Source organism: Dicentrarchus labrax, unplaced genomic scaffold (assembly GCF_905237075.1).
Source record: "Dicentrarchus labrax unplaced genomic scaffold, dlabrax2021, whole genome shotgun sequence".
NCBI classification, from domain to species: Eukaryota; Metazoa; Chordata; class Actinopteri; family Moronidae; genus Dicentrarchus; species Dicentrarchus labrax.
This window is the reverse complement of record NW_026136719.1, coordinates 1,728,178-1,752,296: the sequence shown is the minus strand read 5'-3', so window position 1 is coordinate 1,752,296 and position 24,119 is coordinate 1,728,178. Positions and strand designations below refer to the sequence as shown.

The 24,119-nt window shown below is 44.0% G+C and overlaps 1 protein-coding gene and 1 long non-coding RNA gene across 12 annotated transcripts in view; one reads left to right on the top strand and one right to left on the bottom strand.

Moving 5' to 3' along the window:
- Positions 1-24,119, top strand: part of vps13c (vacuolar protein sorting 13 homolog C) — an 81,696-nt gene that overhangs the window by 42,940 nt on the left and 14,637 nt on the right. For all 11 annotated transcript variants that reach the window (XM_051378099.1, XM_051378094.1, XM_051378098.1 and 8 more), the window contains 28 exons: positions 5,000-5,304; positions 5,483-5,630; positions 6,980-7,118; positions 7,202-7,320; positions 7,718-7,884; positions 8,141-8,394; positions 8,686-8,912; positions 10,456-10,548; positions 10,797-11,030; positions 11,116-11,247; positions 11,532-11,621; positions 12,090-12,245; positions 14,338-14,602; positions 14,916-15,076; positions 15,165-15,286; positions 15,780-16,077; positions 16,383-16,772; positions 17,050-17,154; positions 17,451-17,606; positions 18,600-18,725; positions 18,834-18,967; positions 19,763-19,889; positions 20,499-20,734; positions 20,898-21,042; positions 21,134-21,274; positions 21,357-21,438; positions 21,959-22,028; positions 22,195-22,306. In XM_051378099.1, coding sequence (XP_051234059.1) covers positions 5,000-5,304; positions 5,483-5,630; positions 6,980-7,118; positions 7,202-7,320; positions 7,718-7,884; positions 8,141-8,394; positions 8,686-8,912; positions 10,456-10,548; positions 10,797-11,030; positions 11,116-11,247; positions 11,532-11,621; positions 12,090-12,245; positions 14,338-14,602; positions 14,916-15,076; positions 15,165-15,286; positions 15,780-16,077; positions 16,383-16,772; positions 17,050-17,154; positions 17,451-17,606; positions 18,600-18,725; positions 18,834-18,967; positions 19,763-19,889; positions 20,499-20,734; positions 20,898-21,042; positions 21,134-21,274; positions 21,357-21,438; positions 21,959-22,028; positions 22,195-22,306 — 4,734 coding nt within the window. The remainder of the gene's footprint in view (positions 1-4,999; positions 5,305-5,482; positions 5,631-6,979; positions 7,119-7,201; positions 7,321-7,717; positions 7,885-8,140; positions 8,395-8,685; positions 8,913-10,455; positions 10,549-10,796; positions 11,031-11,115; positions 11,248-11,531; positions 11,622-12,089; positions 12,246-14,337; positions 14,603-14,915; positions 15,077-15,164; positions 15,287-15,779; positions 16,078-16,382; positions 16,773-17,049; positions 17,155-17,450; positions 17,607-18,599; positions 18,726-18,833; positions 18,968-19,762; positions 19,890-20,498; positions 20,735-20,897; positions 21,043-21,133; positions 21,275-21,356; positions 21,439-21,958; positions 22,029-22,194; positions 22,307-24,119) is intronic.
- On the bottom strand, positions 2,739-9,560 carry LOC127351063 (uncharacterized). The gene is made up of 2 exons (XR_007880785.1): positions 9,495-9,560; positions 2,739-2,930 (listed from the first exon to the last, which is right to left on the bottom strand). It is a non-coding gene; the product is annotated as an uncharacterized LOC127351063 (long non-coding RNA).

The following is a 24,119-nucleotide window of genomic DNA, read 5'->3' as shown; positions in this document are numbered from 1 at the left end:
GAATTGAATTGAAAAAAATTGATATCTGATTATTTAGTTTTGAAAAAAATGATTTTGTGTGAGACACTGGGAGACACTGGAAAACATATAAAAATGCACATTCATCTTTATAGTATTGATTCTGGCCCCCAGACCATGACCTGACCTCGTAAATACACCTTTAATGACTCCCAAATAGTTAGAGAAGACATTGCAGGCGTTTGATATCTAAAAACAATTAAATTTAAGATGCAATAAAACTAGTAAAAGCGTTGTCTGATAAATCAGAGGGTTGAGTCTCCAAGGGCGATAACTGCATTGTGTATCTGGGATGCACATTGTTAAAGGGCAGTGATCTTAAATAACTATGGGTCCATAACCACATACAGTTATAAGGGGAAGTAGTCTTTTGTCCGAAAACAAAAGTCTATATGGGAGTATGTTTTATGAACTGGGGGAGAAGAAGGAGTAATTCCTGGAAGCAGGATTACGAAAACGCCACACATCCACTACTCCATATGATTCAAGAAAAAGCAGGATAGAACGTGCCGACCCAGACAGGGACGACGATCTGGGCGAACTATGATCTTACACAGGGGAGAGCATACAGTTCATGTCACCACCCAGGATAAGATGTTTGGTTAGCGGGAGAAAAGACTGGTGAAGAACAATGAATCGCATGAGATGTTGTCCTGACCACTCCCCTCTCAATCGAGAATGGTCCATTGTCCGTAGATGTGTCTCGTGAAGAAATGCAATATTTACATTAAGCTGTTGCAGATGTGTAAATACTTTTATTAAGTTAACCATACCACCATCTGACCCTCTGAGAATATTGATGTTAAAAAGTTGAATATCTGAGCCCTACAGGGAACCCAAACCATAAAACAGACGTCTGGCAAATTAAGTGCAATACACAACAAAGTCTGGTACACCCTCCCCATAACCCCATACCCATCCCACACCATACCCTTCCAAAACAAATCCGCACATTTAGTGCTTGTGTGGAGGAACTCTATAGAGCCTACAGCTCAAGCTCCCGCCGAACCTCCGAATGTGAAAGTACATTCAAAAAGCGCATCCTATCACAGTGTAGTATCATACACCCTGCCGCATAACCAAACTAAAAAACCTTCCCTCTCACCCTCTTGGGGTGGTATCTGTGTCATCCTCAAGCTCGGGTCCTCTACCAGAGGCCTGGGAGTTTGAGGATTCTGCGCAGTATCTTAGCTGTTCCTAGGACTGCGCTGTTCTGGACTGAGGCTTCTGATGTTGTTCCTGGGATCTGTTGGAGCCACTCCGCCAGTTTTGGGGTCACTGCTCCGAGTGCTCCTACTGCCACGGGGACCGCGCTCGCCTTGACCTTCCACATCTGCTCCAGCTGTTCTTTCAACCCTTGGTACTTTTCAACCTTTTTGTGTTCCTTCTTTCTGATGTTGGCATCTGCTGGTATGGCCACATCTATCACCACCACCTTCTTCTGCTCCTTGTCTACCACCACTATGTCCAGTTGGTTAGCCAGGACTAGGGGTGGGCGATATGGGCAAAAAATAATATCTCAATATTTTTTGGGATTTTGGCGATAACGATAATCAGTCGATATCCTTTAAAATGTGATTAGAATTGTCGGAGCTGGACTTGTGTCCACCAAACGCGTTTACAGCGCTGAGAGAGCTCATAAACTCATTTTCCGAGCGCCCAGCGGTGTTAAAAGTTGAACAGATTTCAACTTGAAGCGCTCTGAGCGCTGCGCTAAAAATAAACCGTCTCCGCTGACATCTTTTTACCGCTGAAGGCGCTTAGCGCTCTGAACGCTGAAGCCCATAGGACCCACGTCTCGGCACTAAATCATCTGAAGTACCGGTAGCTTCAGGGACCGGAGGTGTTTGCATTTTCTCTCTACCATCACAACGCGCTGCTAAACTGTTGCAAGGAGGATGCTAGCGAGAGGTCACGTGATCACGTCATGTGATCACGTAGGCCCACTAGTTGTGTGACTGAATCCTGCCATGCTGTAGAGAGCGCTGCTGCACGGTGTATTAATGGATGTGAGGAGTTTCCGCGGGCGTTTCATTGTTTTTGTCGAAGTAATTTAAATACTCGATAATGGAAATTTGCACATCGTCAAAACAACAATGACGATATTATCGCAAACGATATATATCGCCCACCTCTAGCCAGGACCTGTTTGTCAGTCTGGAAGCTGAAGTCCCACAGCACCTTGGCCCTGTTGTTCTATGCCATCTTCTGTGGTGCGGCCCATTGGGATTTGGGTACTTCTATTCCATACTGGGTACAGATGTTCCTGTACACTATTCTAGCCACTTGGTTGTGTCTCTCCATGTTCGCTGACTCGGCTAGCATCTTATACCCTGCTACTATGTGCTGGACTGTCTCAGGGGCATCTTTGCATAGTCTGCACCTTGGGTCAGATCTACTCTTGTAGATCTTGACCTCTATGGCTCATGTACCTAGGGCCTGTTCCTGTGCTGCCATGATCAGTGCCTCTGTGCTGTCTCTGAGTCCAGTCTTTTCCAGCCATTAGTAGGTCTTCTCAATATCAGCCACTTCTTCAATTTGGCGGTGGTACGTGCCATGTAGGGGCTTGTCCCTCCAGGTTGTCTGCTCCTCTTCCTCTGCACTCTTTTCAGGTTTCTGTTGCCTGAGACATTCACTTAGCAGTTCATCCTTTGTGGCCATTTTTCTGATGTACTCTTGGATTTTTGACGTTTCATCCTGGATAGTGGCCTCGATGCTCACTAAATTCAATTCAATTCAATTTTATTTGTATAGCACCAATTCATAACAGAAGTTATCTCAGGACACTTTTCAAATAGAGCAGGTCTAGACCGAACTCTTTAAAACATTAATTACAGAGACCCAACAGTACCACCATGAGCAAGCACTAGGCGACAAGGGCAAGGAAAAACTGCCTGTTAAAAGGCAGAAACCTAGGACAGATCCCTCGGCTCTAGGTGGGTGATCGTCTGCCTCGACCAGTTGGGGTCAGAGAGAGAGAGACAGAGAGAGAGAGAGAGACAGACAGACAGACAGACAGACAGACAGACAGACAGGTGCACAGCAACAACAGTATTGGCAGTGGCAATCTAGCAGGACCATGGCAGGAGGCTCCACCAGGATCGATAAGAACCTGCGAGACGAGAAAGCACAAGAACTCCGGGGAAGAAGTGAAGTTAGTAACATGCATTAATGGAACATGAATGTGAAAGGCGCTTATTAACTTAAAATAATTCAAAAGTTCGACAAGAGCTCAAACCAAACCCGACCTACTCCATTGCCTGCTCGACAGCCTCTCAAGTCTCTGTTATAGAATAATTATAGGCAGGGACGGCTGGTATATATGGCCTAACAGGGCTAAGCCCCCCCCTATATTTTACAGTAAAGATGAAAAACTATTATTAAAAACCTTAGAACATTTTTTTTTTTAATTTTGGTAGAATGTAGAGCAGCAACAGCACCAAAAAGTGACAGAAAAAACCCAAGATATATGATATATCTTGCGCAGTAGCTACAGTACAGTGAGGGTAGTTCGTAGTATGGCGGGCGTTAGCATGAACATGAACGAGGTGGATTATTTACTTTCTAATCAATTTTCTTTTAAGTCTTTGGAGGAAAAATTGGAAGTACAGAGATTGGGGACACATCATCCAAAGCATGTTCAAATAACACAAAAGGACTCGGAATCTGAGTTTTTTGTTACGTGGTTTCAGCTAATGGACTGGCTAACAGCAAGTGTAGCTAGGAATTCACTTTTCTGTTTCCCATGTTTGCTTTTTGGAGGAGACACGGCTTGGACCCAACAAGGAATTGTGGATTTAAAATATTTATCCGACAAAATTAAGAAACATGAATGCCACTGCTACAAGCCACATTGGAAATACCATAAAGTTGTAATTGCTGGCTAAAGTGAACAATATCTCCTGTCAGCTTAATGAGGGTCACCGCATCCTGTACAGAGACACAACGAGCTGGTAAAGAAAAACAGGCATTCACTATCACGGATTGTGGACTGTATTACATTTTGTGGGGGACATGAGCTTGCCCTGCGGGGGTCCAACGAATCTCCCACTTCACTCCAGCAGTGACCAGTTTTCTTTTTTAGACAGTCAATTAGCCGATCACCTGTCAAACACACAGGTTGCAAAGTACATGTCTAACGCCACAGATTCTCTCAAAACGAGACAGGGCCTGGATAATTTTTCGTGTTTCATATCTGAACTGCTGACCACAGATGACAATCAGCCACATCCAGCTGCGGACACAGCTGCAGCCGCTGTAATGGCGCGGCGCTCTGATAATGTGTCAGTAGCCGCACAGTGCGCTTTGAGAAAGCCATGCACACGTTGTCTTTGCATGTGCACATTACCCAATGATCTGCAGGGAGACACTGAAAGGTGAGCTGATGGTGAGGTACAGCAGGGTGGAGTTTGACATGGTGATTAACCTGTTTGCATCACAGAAAGGCCGTCGATGTGAGCGGTGTTTTAAATAAGGTATGCCCAGGCTCTGAAACAACTCTCTCTTCTACAAATAATTATTTTTGCTTTGGTTTTATAGATTTATTTCTGGTACATGGTGTTGCAAATTGTTGCTGGTACTTTTCTATAATGTAGTTGTAGCGGAATTGGCATGTGCTGATGTGTACAGAGGAGAGGGAGAGAGAGAGAGAGATTTTTTTTGGCATCAGGCCATTCTTTTGGGTATGTCTCCCCAGTGTTGCCAGAGCCCTTGCTATAACAAAGTATACAATGTTGTTGCTGTAACTTGATGTGATCCTACTGTTGCTGCTGTTGTTGCTGTGTGACGTATTGATGAGTGTAATGCATTTGTTAGCCCACCCACCCAAAATGTCCACCAGCCGTCACTGATTATAGGGATAATAATTTTAATTAAATATAGGATATATTAAATATATCCTTACTGCGGAATTATTTTCAATATTGGATTTAGATTTAGGAATCAGTATCAGTAACAGTTTTCATTGTTTGTTTTCATTCAGAACTTCACCAACAACTTCCAGATGGCTAAAGAAGCTCTGAGCGCTGCAACGGCTCAGGCGGCGGAGAAGGCTGCGTCCAGCGTTCGAGACTTTGCCCAGAAGAGTTTCCGTCTGTCTATGGACATCAAACTGAAGGCTCCACTGATCATTATCCCCCAGTCCTCCACTTCCCAGAATGCGCTTGTGATGGACCTAGGTCTGATCACTGTGGGAAACAGCTTCTCTCTGCTGCCCGTCGACGGCTGCCCTCTGCCAGCCATCATTGACAACATGGATGTCCAGCTGACACATCTCAAACTCTCCAGGTCAGTTAGTGGATCCAGAGTCAAGGGTCTGCTCCAGAAACCAGAGACTGTACAGCATTACGTCAAGACTAAAACTAAACAAATAATTCTAACCAGTTTTTACTTACCTTTTTAATAACAGGATCAATTGATGTATAACAGTACTCATTAAGCACTCTGGTTCCCTGTTCTGTATTAGGACCTGTATGGACCAGACATCTGGTCGACTCAGTACCGAGCTGCTGGAACCAGTAAACCTGCGCCTGAACATCAACAGGAACCTGGCAGCTTCCTGGTACAAGAAGATGGTCGCTGTGGAGATCGATGGAGATCTGAAGCCAATGAAGGTAGTAGGTGAAGGTGGAGGAAGGAAGAGGTGTTGATGGCCTCGAGAACCTTCAGCTCAGCTCATTCTGTACTGAGGCTCCAGTCCTCATGGTGGTTTTTAATTTAAATAACTGATGGGACAGGCATTTTTCATAGGTTAAGAATGTACTTGTGGTGGTGGGATGCCGGACTGTGTGACTATTGGGCGGACCGCAACTACCAAAATAGTAATAAAGGAATAAATAAATGGCTCAATATATAGATTAATAGGCCATTAAATACACCAAAAATAAAGGTAAATACATTTAAATGTATATATTTAGCTGAGTACAGACCAGTCAGCAGTGGCTGTAAATGAATCCAACACTGAAGTACCAAAAGCTTACAGTTCCTCTAACATCCACTTGCTCCTGCAGTGAGTGAATCTACATAAGGTTAATAATATTAAAATGCCCAACATTACAGCAGAAATAAACATGTTTACAATATTTTGATCTCTATAGCTAATTTCCTTGTTCCTTACAACTGTACGGGGTGTACATTTTTATATATCTCACCCCTTTCAATTATATTAATGCTTAAAGTTATGCATAATTATGGGCGTGGCTGCTTTGAGTAACAGGTGGGTGTGATCACGGGTGGCTGTTTTCAGTAACCAGGCTTCATTCAGCCACTTCAGCTCCACCCACACTCCACTTCTTTGCCCATTTTTGGATTAGTCGAGAGTCAGTGGAGTGAGGAATGCCAACATGGCGACGGCCTGAGCCGACCACATTGAGTTTCACCACAGCTCTTCACAAACCTGTGGGTGACCTCATGGAGATGACTGTTTTAATATACAGACTGTACAGATATGTACTTGTTTTAGTCATTCAGTAGATGACAGAGACTGTTTGTCTCATTAGGCCAAGAGTTAATGATTGCTGTACAGACAACCCTCTGTGTCGGCATTTCCCGCACTGTGTAGCAGGGGTAGGGCACCTCGACTAACGTCATCACATCATCATCAGTCTGGGTGGACTTACATATTCAACTTTCAGACTGACTGCCTTAAAGCCTGTAATCTCTGAAGACTCTAACAGCTCTGTTCTCATTTTCTCAACCAGTTGACATGTACACCACCAAAGGTACAGTTTTAGTGTAGTAGTGTTGAAGTGTAGCATCAGTGTAGTGTAGTGTCTGTGTTGTTCACTTTGTAGTGATCTGACTTATGAGTCTGTGAGGCGTGAATGTAGATAAATTACTGTAATTATTGACAGGAGAGAAGATTCACCTAAATGTTGGACTGTTATAGGATAATGAGTGTTTGATTTGCATCATGTGACAGCTGTCTGTAATCAGCCGGGTGGTGTTTTTGCTCGATCGGTAGGTGGAGCTGAGTCAAGACGACCTGAAGGTGCTGCTGATGATCCTGATGGAGAATCTGGGAGAGGCAGGCAGTCTGGAGCCCATCGCCCCGAGACAGGAGGCCAGTGTGCTGCTCCGAGCAGCTGGAGGCCCCACCACAGGTTCAGGATTATGTTGACACACTGATACTGGGTTGGTTGCTGGTTCAGTTTAAGGTGTTATGTTGACGTGATCTGTGTTTCAGGTGCTATCGGGAAGCTGACTGTGAGCAGTGATGAAGAGGATGAAGCTCTGGAGACGATGAAGTTTAACTTTAACATTGAGTCTCTTGGTCTGGTTCTGTACAGTGACGATCTAAAACAGGTAAGTCAGCACATAAAGATTCCTGGAGTACGTGCTCTTAGTGTTCTCTCTGTGTTCTGTAAATGTTATAATAATAATAATATTATATTTAATCTATTTGTAGTACTTATCTGAACAAGGTTACAAAATGCTTGACAAAATACAGGAGAATAAAACAAAGATGAAGGATAAGTGATCAATAAAATATATATCATATTCCAATATGAGAACAGAAGAAAGTAAAACAACAGCAACACCAAATATAAGTGAGGCAGCACAAAAGGCTTTCCTGTAAAGATACGTTTGAAGCAATGATTTAAAAACAGGTAATGTACACCTTACCTTCTAGGGAAAGAGAATTCCAGAGCCTAGTAGGTTCAGCACTCTTGGTTCTGATTGTTGGTTCTGTTCCCTGCAGCCCCCAGATCTGCAGCACCAGGAGAACCTTAGACTGGGTGAGTTCACCCTCCACCAACTGAAGACTTCAGGAAAGATCCTGACCAATGGCAGCATGGAGGTGACCACGGTCCTCACCACCTGCACACTGGACGACCTGAGGACCGGCATGGAGAGGGTGACATCACGGTATCAGTCACATAACCTCTGCTTCCTCTCAGTCGGTGTGATGTTGTTATTACCTCCATCTTGGTTTTTAATCAGAAGGAAAAGAACTTCAGTTTGGATACAGGTTGTTTGATTCCAGACTCTGCTGTTACTGATACTCACTGAATGATTCCCAGTAGGAAGAGGCTGGCTGTTCTCAATCAAGGTGTAATCATAGTGATTATGGTCTCATTCTGACCTCTACCTGTTATGTTTTGGTTTTTCTTGGCGGCTGCAGGATGGTCGGTCAGAGAGATGAGGAGAGCCCTGAGGCAATGATCGATCTGACGTATCGACAGAGCACAGGAGAACAGGAGGTGGTGGCTGTTCTGCAGAAACTCTACCTGTGTGCCAGTGTGGAGTTTCTGATGGCCATCGCAGATTTCTTCCTGCAGGCTTTGCCACAGAGTTCATCTCCAACCTCCGCCTCTGTGCCCACCGACAGATTGCCACTGAGACAGACTGCTGAGCCTCGGGCCTATGCCAAGACCGGTGAGAGCAAGAGACCCAAAGACTTAGGTTAGGTTCAGTGCAATTATGGAAAGGATCCCTACAGTGACCTTCAGTTTAACCAGTTTATTGTCAAAAACTCACCAAAACCGCCTTAGTCTTTCCAACAATCAGCGACTCTGGTTTGGTGGAAATAAATCCTTAATTCACCGACGTAGATCCACTACGTCTTCACAGAAAGAATAGTTTGCTGATATATTGCTGTTCACAGTCCATTATATATAATCTCAAAGGTAAATGTTGGCTCATTTTGTTTTTGTTGTTATTATGCAGCCTCAATGGTTAGGACTCGTTTTCGGGCGGTGGTGGTGGACCCCGAGGTGGTGTTCGTGGCCAGCTTGATGAAGGCTGACGCCCCTGCCCTCGTGGCCTCCTTTCAGTGTGACTTCACTCTGCAGACTGAGGAGAACGGTACACAGAACATGAGAGCCAACCTGAGGGAGCTGAAAGTCCTCGCCTGCCCCTTCATCCGAAACAAGGAGGCCAACGGCGTCACCACTGTAAGATTATAGTACTGCACGTGGGCTCGCGGCAGGTCCTACACATTAAGGGTTTAAAGGATCAGTTTTCTCCTTGTCAACAAATCTCATATTCAGACTCAAACTAACAACATGTCAGTCCGTCTCTCAATATTGTCTGTGGCTCATTGGTTCCTATTGAACGCAAAAAAACAGTAGTGGGTACGGCCATGCTCACCAGTGGTGGCGGTTCTCAATAAGAACTAAGGGTACTCATTTAGACAAAAAGTGCCAGTATTCAGTACTGGTGATTAAAAACAAAATAAAAAGGAGCAAACTATATGTTTCACATGTTGCTTCATCAGATTCACTCTGTGTTTAACTGCAATCAGAAGTGCCTTTTAAATAATTAGGTGTTAATTAGCAAGAAATTCAATTCAATTCAATTCAATTTTATTTGTATAGCGCCAATTCATAACAGAAGTTATCTCAGGACACTTTTCAAATAGAGTAGGTCTAGACCGAACTCTTTAAAACATTATTTACAGAGACCCAACAGTACCACCATGAGCAAGCACTTGGCGACAAGGGCAAGGAAAAAACTGCCTGTTAAAAGGCAGAAACCTAGGACAGATCCTTCGGCTCTAGGTGGGTGGTCGTCTGCCTCGACCAGTTGGGGTGAAAGAGAGAGAGAGAAAGACAGAGAGAGACAGACAGAGACAGACAGACAGACAGGTGCACAGCAACAACAGTATTGGCAATGGCAATCTAGCAGGACCATGGCAGGAGGCTCCACAAGGATCGATAAGAACCTGCGAGACGAGAAAGCACAAGAACTCTGGGGAAGAAGTGAAGTTAGTAACATGCATTAATGGAACATGAATGAGTGCAGAAAGAGAGAGGAAGAGAGGAGCTCAGTGCACCATGGGAAATCCCCCGATAGTCTAGGCCTATAGCAGCATAACTAAGGGATGGTTCAGGACTCACCTGATCCAGCCCTAACTATAAGCTTTATCATGTGGTGAGGGTGTCTGCCTCCCGAACCACAACTGGAAGCTGGTTCCACAGGAGAGGAGCTTGGTAACTGAAGGCTCTGGCTCCTGTTCTGCTTTTAGAGACTATAGGAACCACAAGTAGCCCAGCATTCAGAGAACGTAGTGTTCTAGAGGGGTAATAGGGTACTATGAGCTCTTTAAGATATGAAGGGGCCTGACCATGAAGAGCTTTATAGGTGAGGAGGAGGATTTTAAATTCTATTCTACATTTTACAGGGAGCCAATGCAGAGAAGCTAGTACAGGAGAGATGTGATCTTTTTTTCTAGTTCCTGTCGGTAATGGGTAATAACAAATGTAATTCTTCCATTCAAGATTAGATGTAAATATTACATGACAAAAGACAATGGGATACATTTCATGTTGCAGTATTCCATTCAGTATATTTTACAAAATACTACAGTAGAGCCAGAATACAACATTTTCATCAGATAAATACAAAAATACAGGAATACTCACAAGATCAAAAACTAGTAAAAGATTTTAAATACGGAGAATTCAAGTAAATACAGAGTACATTCTCGTCCAATAGGTGTTGAGGCCCTGCTCGGTTGCCTTGGAAACCGAAACCCAGCCCAACCAACCACTGAGTGGGTCTGTGACAGTAGAGGAAGTCATTGTTAAGGTATTTCGTTAATCACAGTTTTTAAAAATGTTTGAAATTAAAAATACATTGAATTAATGGCAAATGTGAAAAGGAAATTCACTTTAAGACAGACAGTTTGTTCTAAAATCTGATTTTAAAAATGTAGTTTGGATCATTTGGTCAAACTGTTGTCATAGTGCTGTCACTGTGTGATGACACTGCTATAATAATGGTGGTGGGGGTTCCAAGGGGTCGGTGAACTCATCATCAGCGCACCTGTCCTGCAGATCTCTCCGTTCATCCTCAACACAGTGATGACGATAACAGCCGCCATGACGGCAAAGCAGCGTGACGAGCAGAATCCAGAGTCTAATTCCAACGTCGGCGACCTCTGGTCGGTGATGAACATCTATGGCTGTAACTACTGGTTCCTGGGAGTGGACCAGGCCACTGAGGTCACAGAGAGCTTCAGAGAGCAGGATGGACGCAATGAGGGCGAGAGCTTCGCCGCAGAGGTCAAGGTATGATATGCCAGCTTAGACTCTGAAACCTTAGAATACGGTGGTCCGATCTGGTTCCTGTTGACCAAGTGCTTTTGCCCCACAGGTGGTGCAGGTGACTCTGGAGTCTGGTTTGGGTCATCGGACCGTCCCTCTGCTGCTGGCAGAGTCCTCCTTCAACGGGTCGGCAAAAAACTGGTCGTCTCTACTGCAGCTGAGAGGCGACATGACACTGGAGGTGAGAAATGTTCCATCACACCCGAACCTGAACCTGCACCTGTCCACCTCAATAGATGGTGATGATGAAGTGATACGACCTGTCCTGGAGAAAGTCTCTCCTTAGTTCAGACATTTTAAACAAATTTTTTGTTTATTTAAGTTGTTTATTTATTTATTGTGACGTCTCTGAATTTTAGTAGATACTGAAGCGAAGCAGGATGAATGAATGATGTGTGTGAGCAGCTGCTGTGTTTTATCATGTTTGATGTATAATGCTGACTGACACCTGTTGTGTGTCTGCAGGTGAACTACTTTAATGAGATCCACGCAGTGTGGGAGCCTCTGATTGAACGAGTCAACAGTGGCAAACGCAGGTGGAATCTGGAGCTGGAGGTAAAGGTCTTGGTTCTAGCATCACTCTGACTTCTGCAGATGTTCTGTGTCCTCTTTGAGCTGTTCAGACTGTTCAGGTCTTTTGTGTATTTGATAAACTTCCCAGTGTCCATCGCTAAAATTGATTTGATAATAAACTACAAAGTCAGACATCAATTTTTGGCTTCATGTGTTGTGGTATCAGGTACACTCGACATATGAATCACTCACTAACACATGATTGAATTTAAAAAACATCATAGCATAACTTATAGGTAGAGAGTACGTTGTTAGTATTCTTACTTATATCTTCAGTTCACCTGCATGTAACCCAGTGCAGTACTGGTGTCTTTCGTAAAGGTTTGTTATGTAAATAAATTGTCAATATTGGATCTGGATTCTGCAACAGCAGATGGTTATTATGTTTAATTAGGTTGATTAGACTCAGGGGTGAACAATCTTTAATTATCGTTGTTTTTGGTCCTTCAGATGAAGAACAACCCGGTCCAGGACAAGAGTCCTGTTCACGGGGATGACTTCGTCATTCTTCCTGAACCTCGCACAGCCATCAACATCTGCTCCAAAGACACCATGAACATCACCGTCTCCCAGTGCAGCCTTAATGTCTTCCACAACCTTGCCAAGGTACACCTTCTATAACCTCACCATTTGTAAACTCACCAATCTTTAACTGCATAATCTATAACCTCACCAATCTATAACCTCACCAATCAATCATAATCCATAACCTCACCAATCTATAACCTCACCAATCAATCATAATCTATTACCTCACCAATTTATAACGCCATAATCTATAACCTCACCAATCTATAACCTCACAAATCTGTAATCTCACCAATTGATAAACTCACCATTCGTAACCTCACCAATCTATAACGTCAACAATCTATACTGAACAAAATTATAAACGCAACACTTTTGTTTTTGCCCCCATTCATCATGAGCTGAACTCAAAGATCTAAGACTTTCTCTATGTACACAAAAGGCATATTTTTCTCAAATATTGTTCACAAATCTGTCAAAATCTTTGTTAGTGAGCACTTCTCCTTTGCCGAGATAATCCATCCACCTCACAGGTGTGGCATATCAAGATGCTGATCAGACAGCATGGGTATTGCACAGGTGTACCTTAGGCTGGCCACAATAAAAGGCCACTCAAAAATGTGCAGTTCCATCACACAGCACAATGCCACAGATGTCGCAAGTTTTGAAGGAGCGTGCACATCCAGCATCTTCACCTCCAAGATCATCTGAAACCAGCCACTTGGACAGCTGCTGCAACAATCGGTTTGCATTACCAAAGAATTTCTGCACAAACTGTCAGGAACGGTCTCAGGAAAGCTCATCTGCATGCTCGTCGTCCTCATCGGGGTCTCGACCTGACTGCAGTTCGGCGTCGTAACCGACTTGAGTGGGCAAATGCTCACAATCGATGGCGTCTGGCACTTTGGAGAGGTGTTCTCTTCATGGATGAATCCCGGTTTTCACTGTACAGATGGCAGACCGTGTGTATGGCGTCATGTGGGTGAGCAGTTTGCTGACGTCAATGTTGTGGATCGAGTGGCCCATGGTGGCGGTGGGGTTATGGTATGGGCAGGCGTGTGTTATGGACAACGAACACAGGTGCATTTTATTGATGGCATTTTGAATGCACAGAGGTACAGCAACGAGATCCTGAGGCCCATTGTTGTGCCATTCATTCACAACCATCACCTCATGTTGCAGCATGATAATGCACGGCCCCATGTTGCAAGGATCTGTACACAATTCCTGGAAGCTGAAAACATCCCAGTTCTTGCATGGCCAACATACTCAACGGACATGTCACCCATTGAGCATGTTTGGGATGCTCTGGATTGGCGTATACGACAGCGTACTGCATACTGACTGGTTTCCGGACCCCCCCGGACCCCTCCAATACAGTGAAACTGCACATTTTCGAGTGGCCTTTTATTGTGGCCAGCCTGCTGTCTGATCAGCATCTTGATATGCCACACCTGTGAGGTGGATGGATTATCTCGGCAAAGGAGAAGTGCTCACTAACACAGATTTTGACAGATTTGTGAACAATATTTGAGATAAATAGGCCTTTTTTGTACATAGAGAAAATCTTAGATCTTTGAGTTCAGCTCATGATGAATGGGGGCAAAAAAAAAAGTGTTGCGTTTATAATTCTGTTCAGTGTATAACCTCAGTACAGTAATATTAGCAATTTTTCACGTTATAAATGAGCTATTGTCCCCCTTGAGAGAGCCTGAACTTGGATTTAGTATCACCTCCTGAGCAGAGCTGAAATCTAGTTCAGGAAGTCACCTGATGGTCGGAGGAGAACAGTAGAAACTAAAGAAAAATCAGTGACAATGGATACACCTGAAGGTACAGGTAGATGAGGTCATTTAGTCCAAAAGGCATGTCCCACAACCAGCCGTTCCCTGAAGAATTTTTATGCATTTTTCTTAAACAACCAGCTACCGTTTGAGTTGTACAGGACTGATAACAGCATCCTCCAACAGACGCTTAAAGCTTAAAGTCTAAAAGCTAACAGTCTGGTATTCTGAATAGCATTCTCCTGTTAATCAGCAAGTGAAAACATTAGTTTTTGTGCAGAAAATACATCAACTGTTAAGAACCCAAGTCATTGCTATGTTATTTATTCAATGAATGGATTGCAGTTAAATAGCTGACTAACTTGTCATTGCTTTGTTTTGATTAGGCATTCTCAGAAGGCACTGCCTCCACCTTTGAATACTCTCTTAAGGAGAAGGCCCCCTTCACCATCAGAAACTCTCTTGGGATCCCTCTTATCGTGCAGCACAGCGCAAACCTGAGGCCAGTGGGTTCACCAGCGCAGGGAAAACTACACGAGTTGTCGGTGGAGCAGAGCATGGATCTGGAGCACTCCATATTTGAACCGTCGTCACGAGGAAAACTGTCAGCTCTGCAGCGGCAGGAGAGTTGCCTGTTCAACCTCACTATCGGTCAGAACACCAGTCTCATCGTGGCCTTCAACATTCAATTCTGCCTGCTACACGTATAAGGAACAGATGCCACCCATGTTATTTGTATTCTTGCTTAGCAAATTGGTTCTCCAAGAGTTGTAACACTTTAGTATAGACCACAGGCAGATAATAAACATACGATTAGCCACAGTGATTGTTGGGGGTCTACCAGGACATTTGGATGGTTTTGGTGACTGTAGCAGGTGAACCTGTAGAAGTGTCCCTCCTGTAAATAAAACTGATGATGTGTGAATAAAGGTTAAAGATGGCTCATGTGTGTTTGAACCCATAGTTCCCTCCGGATACAGTGAGATCTCCAACATCGCTGTAGACAAACCTGGTCGCCGTCTCTACAATATCCGCGGTCCGATGCTGCAGGAGGCGGTTTCTGTCCTTCTGCAGATTGATGCTGCTGAGGGCAACAAAGTCATTACTGTCCGCTCACCGCTGCAGGTCTGAACCACAGACACTCACCACAGTTCTCTGAAAGGACCACCAGCAGGACAGCTTTATCTGAGCTGTTTGTTTTTTGTGTTTTCAGATAAAGAATCACTTCTCTGTGCCATTCACCATCATGAAGTATTGTCCAACATCCAGGAGCCTGCAGAGCGTCGGAGAGGCCGAACCTGAGAAAGAGTTTCACATTGCCTTGGAAACATACAGGTAGCATCACATTAAGGGTTTGTTAGCATGCAGCACCATTGCTGTTGGTGATGGTCACTATCTCTCTAATTAAAATCAGTGCTTCATGTTTGTGTCCGCTGAATATTCATCCTGCAGGTAATTGTCTGTTTTGTTGAGAACAAAAGAAAAGCGCCAATATTTAAGACAGCATTAATCAAAAATGTTTCCTATCTGAGGGACGTACTGAGCCCCAACCCAAAAACACAAGTGTGCTGAAATGCCAAACTCATGTCCAGATGTTGTGTAAAAAGAATTCCCCGGTCAGATGTGAGTTTGTGAATACAGCTCTGTTTTACAGCCAGTGTCACAAATGATTTTCACTACAGGAACCATCAACCTCTTAACAGAAGACCAAGACAGGAGAGTTTCCACAGACCGTTTGGCTGCTGTGTTGTCAGTGTGGGACAGCTTCAGGTGTTTACCCAGGTGTACAGGAGAAATTGATAGTTGTAGTTTTATCCCCCTCCACCAGATGTCAGCTGTTTGTGCGTCCGGCGGGATGCCTGGATGGTCAATATGGCCCATCCTCTACCTGTGTGGCATGGAAGGAGCAGGTGCACCGTAGTTTAGAGGTTTGTTCGGTGCTGCAGTGTCCAGCGACCGACAGCGGACTGCTGCCACTGATGGTCAGCACACTGGCTGTCCCTGACGACCTGCGACACATCGCCAACCACGGAGAGGAGGACTGGGACCCTGCCTATGTCATCCACCTCCACCCTGTGGCCACACTACGCAACCTGCTGCCCTACACTGTCCGCTACATGATGGAGGTACTACAGCTTCCACAGAAACAAGCACAAATAGAGCCCAAAACCAATCAACATTCTGTAGAAGTTGTTTAGTTGTTTCCTGCTAGATTGCCATTGCCAATACTGTTGTTACTGTGCACCTGTCTGTGTCTCTCTCTCTCTCTCTCTCTCTCTCTCTCACTCACACACACACACAGAGCAGTTCATGAAATTATATTTTCACTATTTGGACAAACAAACATTTAGGAATCTGAACATGTATCTAAGGCTGTGCTAATGAAATCTAATCCAGTCATCTAATCTGGTCTGTGGTCTATCCTCCTCAGAGATCAGCAGACTCTTACGAGCTTCAGGAAGGCAGCACGTCGGACCTCCTGAACGCTCGTGTCTCAGGCGAGATTGTGTCATTGGTGCTGACAAAGTATCAGGGCCGCAACTGGCATGGACACCTTCGTATCGAACAGGAAATGCCTGAGTTCTTGGCCGTGTGTCTCACCTGTGACTCGGACAACAACATGACGGTGGACATGAGCGTTCATGTGACGAGGACGTCAAGCCGCCTGCTCCTGTCACTCTTCAGTCCGTACTGGATCATCAACAAGACCTCTCGAGTGCTGCAGTACAGAGCCGAGGACATCAGCGTCAAGCACCCGGCTGACTACCGAGACATCATCCTGTTCTCCTTCAGGAAGAAGAACCTCTTCAGCAAGAACAAGGTGAGAAAATACCTGGACAAGTTCCGACTGCTGTCCCAACATATCGGTGTGATGTCCATCTGATCAACAACCATCAACACTGTCCTGCTCTCCTCAGGATAACATGAACCTTTTTGTGTTTTTACTGAAATTTTCGGGCGTTTCCCAAGTGAATGTGTTTTTTTTTTTACTGAAAATATACCCAGTCACAACTGTTGTTCTGCAGTGCAGGGAGGTTACAATAAGCAGAATGTGTCATTGTAACAGCAGTATTTCACTGTGTTGTTGTTTATTACAGCTCCAGCTGTGTATCTCCACCAGCTCCTGGTCTGATGGTTTCTCTCTGGACACTGTGGGAAGTTACGGCTGTGTTCGCTGTCCCGCCAACAACGTGGATTTTCTGGTAACCAAAAATCTCACTCAGCATCAGTTAATTAATCTTTTCTTTTGTTAGCTTTGTAGATGGGAATGTTCGTTGGTCTAACTCTCTGTGATACTGAACTGAATGTGTTGTTCTGTACTGTTTACTATAGAGAAGGCAAATTGGGATTAAGGAATTTATGATTGATGTTTGTTTAAGTATGGTTTCACCTTTTATAGACCAGATGAGTTAAAAAAAAGTAAAATAATCGACAGATTGATGAAAATAATTGCTAACTTCATCAGTATTTGCTTCATAGCTTGTGTCTGTGTGTCCAGGTGGGTGTTAGCATCCAGATGAGCAGTTTCAACCTGACCAGGATTGTCACCATGAGTCCTTTCTACAATCTGGTTAACAAGTCTTCGTATGAGCTGGAGGTGGGAGAAGTCACCAGCCAGACCTCCACCAGGTGGCACTACATCTCTTCCACAGAGGTGAATATGACTCCCTTTCATCAGATTCCACAACAACTTGAGTTGAAAAGCCAATTACAACACCCAGAGAGCATTGCTGTGAGAACCGATTAATTAGGGAGGTTCAGACTCTTGATAAATCATCATCATCTCCATAGTAACAACTGCTGAGGCTCATGGGTACTGTAGTATAATAATTCAGTTCAATTCAGTTTTATTTGTATAGCGCCAATTCATAACAGAAGTTATCTCAGGACACTTTTCAAATAGAGTAGGTCTAGACCGAACTCTTTATAACATTATTTACAGAGACCCAACAGTACCAATATGAGCAAGCACTTGACGACAAGGGCAAGGAAAAACTGCCTGTTAAAAGGCAGAAACCTAGGACAGTTCCTTCGGCTCTAGGTGGGTGGTCGTCTGTCTCGACCAGTTGGGGAGAGAGAGAGAGACAGAGAGAGAGACAGAGAGGTGCACAGTAACAACAGTATTGGTAATGGCATAATACATTTTATTTAAAGGCACCTCTCTGGGCGCTCGAGGAACACCGTACAATACATAAAAATAAAAAACAGTAAGAAATAACCAGACAGGAAAAAGACAATGTAGAGACTTAAGTGGGGTATGCAGTTCTGAATATGTGAGTTTTAAGTTCTAGTAGTATGTATTGTAGTATGTTAATGTCTTCATTGATCAGAGTTCAGGAGTGTTTTGACTTCTGTCAGAAACAGTAAGGGGCCTGTGTTTTTATGTAGTTATACCTCCGACCAGCAGGTGAACCATCCTGTTAATGTAAATGATAAAGACACGTGACCAGGTTCATGTTGCTGCTTTGTGTGAAAGAAACAAGACAGTCAACAACTGTCACAAAGAACTGCCTTGATGTGCTTTCCGGGAACACTGGCATTTATTTCTGGAAGCCCGTCATTACTAAATCTTACAGAGTAGCAGCTAGTACCAACAGTGTTATATCGTTCTTGATCTGTTGTTTATGTTAATGTTAATGTTTTGCAGTGCCTCCCTCTGTGGCCGGAGAACAGTTCAGGGAAGTTGTGTGTCCGTGTGGTCGGATCTGAATCCACATCCAAGTCCTTCTATTTTAACCAGCAGGACAACGGCACCCTTCTGAGCCTCGACATGGTCAGTGTCTCCACTTAATGACACTTGATCACGTCAGCTGATTTTACTCTCAGAGTTTTGATGTGGGTTAGGGTTAGGGTTAACCCTTCTTTTGATGTGTGCTTTCAGTGTGGTGGGATCATCGTGGACGTCAACATCTCTGATCTCTCCACCGTAATCAGCTTCATTGATTACTATGAAGGAGCAGCTCCGGCCCTGCTGCTCAACCACACACCCTGGGTCACCATCAGCTACAGGCAGAGGTCAGAGGTCAACACACACACACACACACGAGGCAAAAAAAAAAGGTTTCCCGGGACAAATAATATGCCAAATCTCTACACACCTGAGTGTATTACAGGTGCGTCAGTGGAAGGTGCTGATGAAGGTTGTACGGACTGACATGGTGACAATGTTGAATAATAAAATATTTCTTCAGCAGTAAGCAAGACAGTGTAGGGGAGTCCCTCATGGAGCTCATAAATCCAGCAACTCACCTGTTCTCTCAGGGTACACAAACCCGTCATTTTGAAATTGAATCATTATACAGCAAAAGCATAATGAAAAGGTAAAATAATTTCTGACCCATCACACCCTGCTGGGGATGCGGGGAGACTGACTTTACTGCTGCAGTAATGACTCTTAATCCAGCATCTTGTATTGTGATACATGCAGCTCTCCATGGTCCACCGGAAATATTGTGACTATTAATTGTGTAATATGTCTGTGTATATTACACACCAAAGTCAAATTCCACCAACTGGAGTGGAGTGAAGTGATAAGTCATATTTTCAGTTAGATAGCTCTGTAGCATTAGTCCCTCTGTTTTATGGGCTATGAAAAATAAACAAGATGACAAGTTAATTCAATAAAAACACACAAAGTGAGGGGCGGGTGCCTGCTGATTTCATTATGTGTCATCTGCTCATACACACACACAGGTATTGAGAATGAATCACTGGTTCTCAGTTTATTTTGTAGAAATGCCATAAATCTGAATAGAACTTTTTTGGCAATTTAATGGAAAACTAATACCCTCTCTCTCTTTCCTCTCTCAGCGGCTCAGCGTCGGTTCACCAGCTGAAACCCGGCGAGGCTCGGCGTTTTGTGTGGGACGACCCGGCCAGTGTCCGAATGCTCAGCTGGAGCTGCATGGAACATTCTGGAGAGCTGGACTTGTTGAAGGTCTGTTGTCCATTAATTAAAACCCAAAGTAACAAGTCAACCAAAACTGCACCCAGAAACTGTTATGTCAAAAATATGACGAAGAACTTCAATGTGACGAAGAAATTAATGAGATCTAAAGTCCCAGCTTTAGCCTGACTCTGTTATCATCTTTTGGTCTGCAATTCATAGGTATACTTTACTTTAGTTTTTCCAGAGTTTGGTTATTACGGTAAATTGAAAAATGTTGTGTGGGCAGGGATTCTGTGTGGTGCTGCGCTTATATTGGTCTTTCAATTGGTCTTTCAAACCCAGTAAAACAATGTTTTGATGTTGTTCTACTGTCCTCATGTGGCCAAAGCTTTGACCAAAGTGAAAATATAAAAGACCAAGAATAGAACCATGAGGAACACCATAAGTAATTACTGACACTGTCAGTGGGGGGATCATGTTGCTCTGTGTCTTCTGCATGTAGAAATAAACAGCTATTAGCATCAATTGATTTACAAGTCACAACTGAAGTCAGATGTTGAAAGTAAAGATTAGTTATTCATTGTATTGCTATTACAGCAAGCCCAGAATCACATACAGTCCTTCCCTGACCCGATCTGTATGCGGTCTTTCTTTTAGGATGAGGTGGGTCAGTTCTCCTACGACAGCCTGTCTCAGGTCCACTGGGTTTCCTTCCTGGATGGACGCCAGCGGGTGCTGCTATTCACAGAAGATGTTGCCGTGGTGACAAAGGCCCGACAGGCAGAGGAGCTCGAACAGTTCCAACAGGAAGTAAAGGTGTCGCTGCAAAACCTCGGACTGTCACTGATCAACAATACCAACCGGCAGGAGATTGCTTACGTCGGCATCACCAGGTAAACACATCACCAGGTAAAGGTCAAGGAGGTAGGTTACAGTAGTTCAGGTGTGTCTCTGTGTTACAACTCAGGTGTGTCTCTGTGTTACAGCTCAGGTGTGTCTTTGTCTTACAGCTCAGATGTGTCTGTCTTACAGCTCAGGTGTGTTTCTGTCTTACAGCTCAGGTGTTGTTTGGGAAATGAAGCCGAAGAATCGCTGGAAGCCATTCAGTCAGAAGAACATCAACCTGCTGGAGAAGACGTACCAGAGTCAGCTGAGCGGGAAGACTGAGGGGGGCTGGGTCAAACTGGAGACCAACCTAGAGGTCAGAGGTCACAGACTGAATGCAAATATCCACATTGATTAATCAATCGTTTGTCCAACAAGCTTAATCAGAGTGTGTGATGTCACATCAGGTGAACCTCAGTGGAGCCATCATGATGATGCGTCAGCCATTTTCCTCCCCGGTGAGGAGGAACTTCCTGTCTGGGATCCAGGTGGAGTTCAAACAGTCGCAGCACCAGCGCAGCCTGAGGGCGCAGCTGCACTGGCTACAGGTCAACACACACACACACACACACACAAAAGCACACACACACAAACACTCACCTGTATGACTCACGTGGGTTCTGTGTCCAGGTGGATAACCAGCTGCCAGGTGCAATCTTCCCTATCGTCTTCCATCCCGTTCCTCCGCCGAAATCCATCGCTCTGGACTCAGGTTGATCATCTTAATTACTTGCTTCTTCTACTTTAACTAGATCACGAACCAAATCCGACCTGCTAACTCACTCTACTGCACCTGTCTGTCTGTCTGTCTGTCTATCTGGCGCTCTCTCTCTCTCTCTCTCTCTCTCTCTCGCTCTCTTTCACCCCAACTGGTCGAGACAGACGACCACCCACCTAGAGCCGAAGGATCTGTCCTAGGTTTCTGCCTTTTAACAGGCATTGTTTCCTTGCCCTTGTCGCCAAGTCCTTGCTCATGGTGGTACTGTTGGGTCTCTGTAAATAATGTTATAAGGAGTTCGGTCTACACCTGCTCTATTTGGAAAGTGTCCTGAGATAACTTCTGTTATGAATTGGCGCTATACAAATAAAATTGAATTGAATTGAATCGAATTGAATTGAACTTGAAACAGCCACACTGCAGTAGTTTTAACTCGTTATGGATTTACCATCAGTCAGAATAATTATTATTAATCAGTTTGATCGCTGAGTTGAACTGAGCTCTCCCTTCACAGAGCCGAAGCCATTCTTCGACGTGTCCATCATTACCAGGTTCAACCAGCACAGCAGCGTCATGCAGTTCAAGTGAGTCACAAGCAGTTTTTTGTCAGTGAGTGTGAACCAGTTAAAAGCTTTGTGATTTTTCTGCAGTGACGCACGTGTATTGATCAGCTGACTGCCGGTGAGTTCTGATTGGCTGAGACCGTTTCTAACCTGTGTGAATTACTGTTTCTGTTCTGATGTACTTCAGGTACTTCATGGCTCTGGTTCAGGAGATGGCGGTGAAGATCGATCAGGGTTTCCTTGGAGCCATCTTGGCTCTGTTTACACCTGCTGTGGATCTCCAGGCTGACAGACAGAAGGTAGAGGAAGGTTGATGGTTCAACTCCCTGACACAGAAACCGCACAAAGAGGGTCACTGTAATGGTTCGTTCCCACCAAACGCAAAGCGAAAATTGTCGATGTTGCTGTGATTTTAATTTCAATAAATGGATCAAAAGGATGCTGAAATGACTACATTATGATGGCAATTTGTGAATTTATGAATTCATACTTTGTCGGGTCTGTCCGAAAAACGACGAGCTAACAACATATCTGGAAAGAAAGAAGAGTAATAAAGAAAATAACATTGGTATCAATTTGAGAGAAAAAAATAAAAAAATAAATGAAAAAATAATTATAAGTAAATGAATGTCCAACCTTACAAGCCAAAAACATCAGTTAACCAGTTTTCCTCATTGCCATCTACCATCCCTTTTAACACAATAGTTGTAAGTCTTTTACCAGCATATTTAAAGAAAGGGATCCAGATCCTAAAAAAATCATCCACCCTACATTTGAATCTGTATGTTAGATATTCCATTGGTAGTAAGTCAAATATCACTTTGTGCCAACCCCCAATTGTAGGTGGTGCATTATTGATCCATCTGCGCAATATATTTTTCTGAGCAGCAAATGAGAGAATACTGAGCAGCCTTCTTTGATGAGACCCTTTAATATGAGGACTGGGCAAGCCAAGAAGCAAAACCTGAGGATCAGCATCCAGCTGGACATAAGTCTAATTAAGTTTACTAATAATTTTACCCCAGTACTCCTCAATATGGATACATGTCCACATACAGTGCCTATAGCTTCCCACCTCTACTTGACATTTGGAGAGCTAACAACTTTTAAAATGCTTGTTTTCTGCCCTGGCTCTGCACCGGCTCTCTTCTGCAGAGCTCCCTGAGCTCAAGCAGCTGTCTGTGGGCCAGCAGCAGCTCTGTCTCTCCCTCCTCCCTACACAACACTGCAAAAGCCCCCGAAATCGCAAATGGGGTGAACACGTGAAAAATACGTGTTTATTCAAGCCTTTCCATTGACTTTGTATGTAATCTACTCACACAAATAATCACATCATCATTTGAATTTGGTGGGAATGCAACATAAGCCTTTTAAACATGTGTGTGATACCAAGTAGGACAGTTTAGTAGTAAATTATTCCACTTAATGTGTGCAGAGATCCCTCATTCAGTCCTATACCTGAGTATCTTTAGAGCGATGCAGTCTAGCTGTATGACTTGAGATGTGTTGTGTTGTGTTGCAACCTGTGTTTAGCCAAGGAGGGCCAACAGTGTGATACAGTTTCTAGTGGTGAATGTAGAACCTGTCACTGATGACAAAGTGCAGAGCGCCCTGATATACAGCATCCAGTAACTTCAAGACAATTGTTCTGTATTTAACATTTTACAACAATGTTAATATAAACGGAATACAAAGTAACATAATAAAAGGGGAATAAAAACAAACCACTCTGCAAAGAACTCAAAAACATCACAGAATGGGGCACCCGGTTAGCTCAGTGGGTAGAGCTGGCACCCATGTACCGAGGCTGAATCCTTGCTGCAGCGGCTTAGGGTTCGAATCCGACCTGAAGCCCTTTGCTGCGTGTCATCCCCACTCTCTCAGCCGCCCTTTTCTGTCTGTCTTCAGCTGTACTATCAAATAAAGGCAATAAAAGCCAAAAAAATACTTGAAAAAAAACAAAACATCACGGAATGTACCCCAAATCAGATGAAAAGAAAACTCCACGGTTGATGCGAATTTGTCATATTAATTATGTTTAGGCATAAAGTAAGCAATAACTTAGCATAAGGGAGGAAGGTGCTGTATAACTGCTAACTATGACCACCAGTG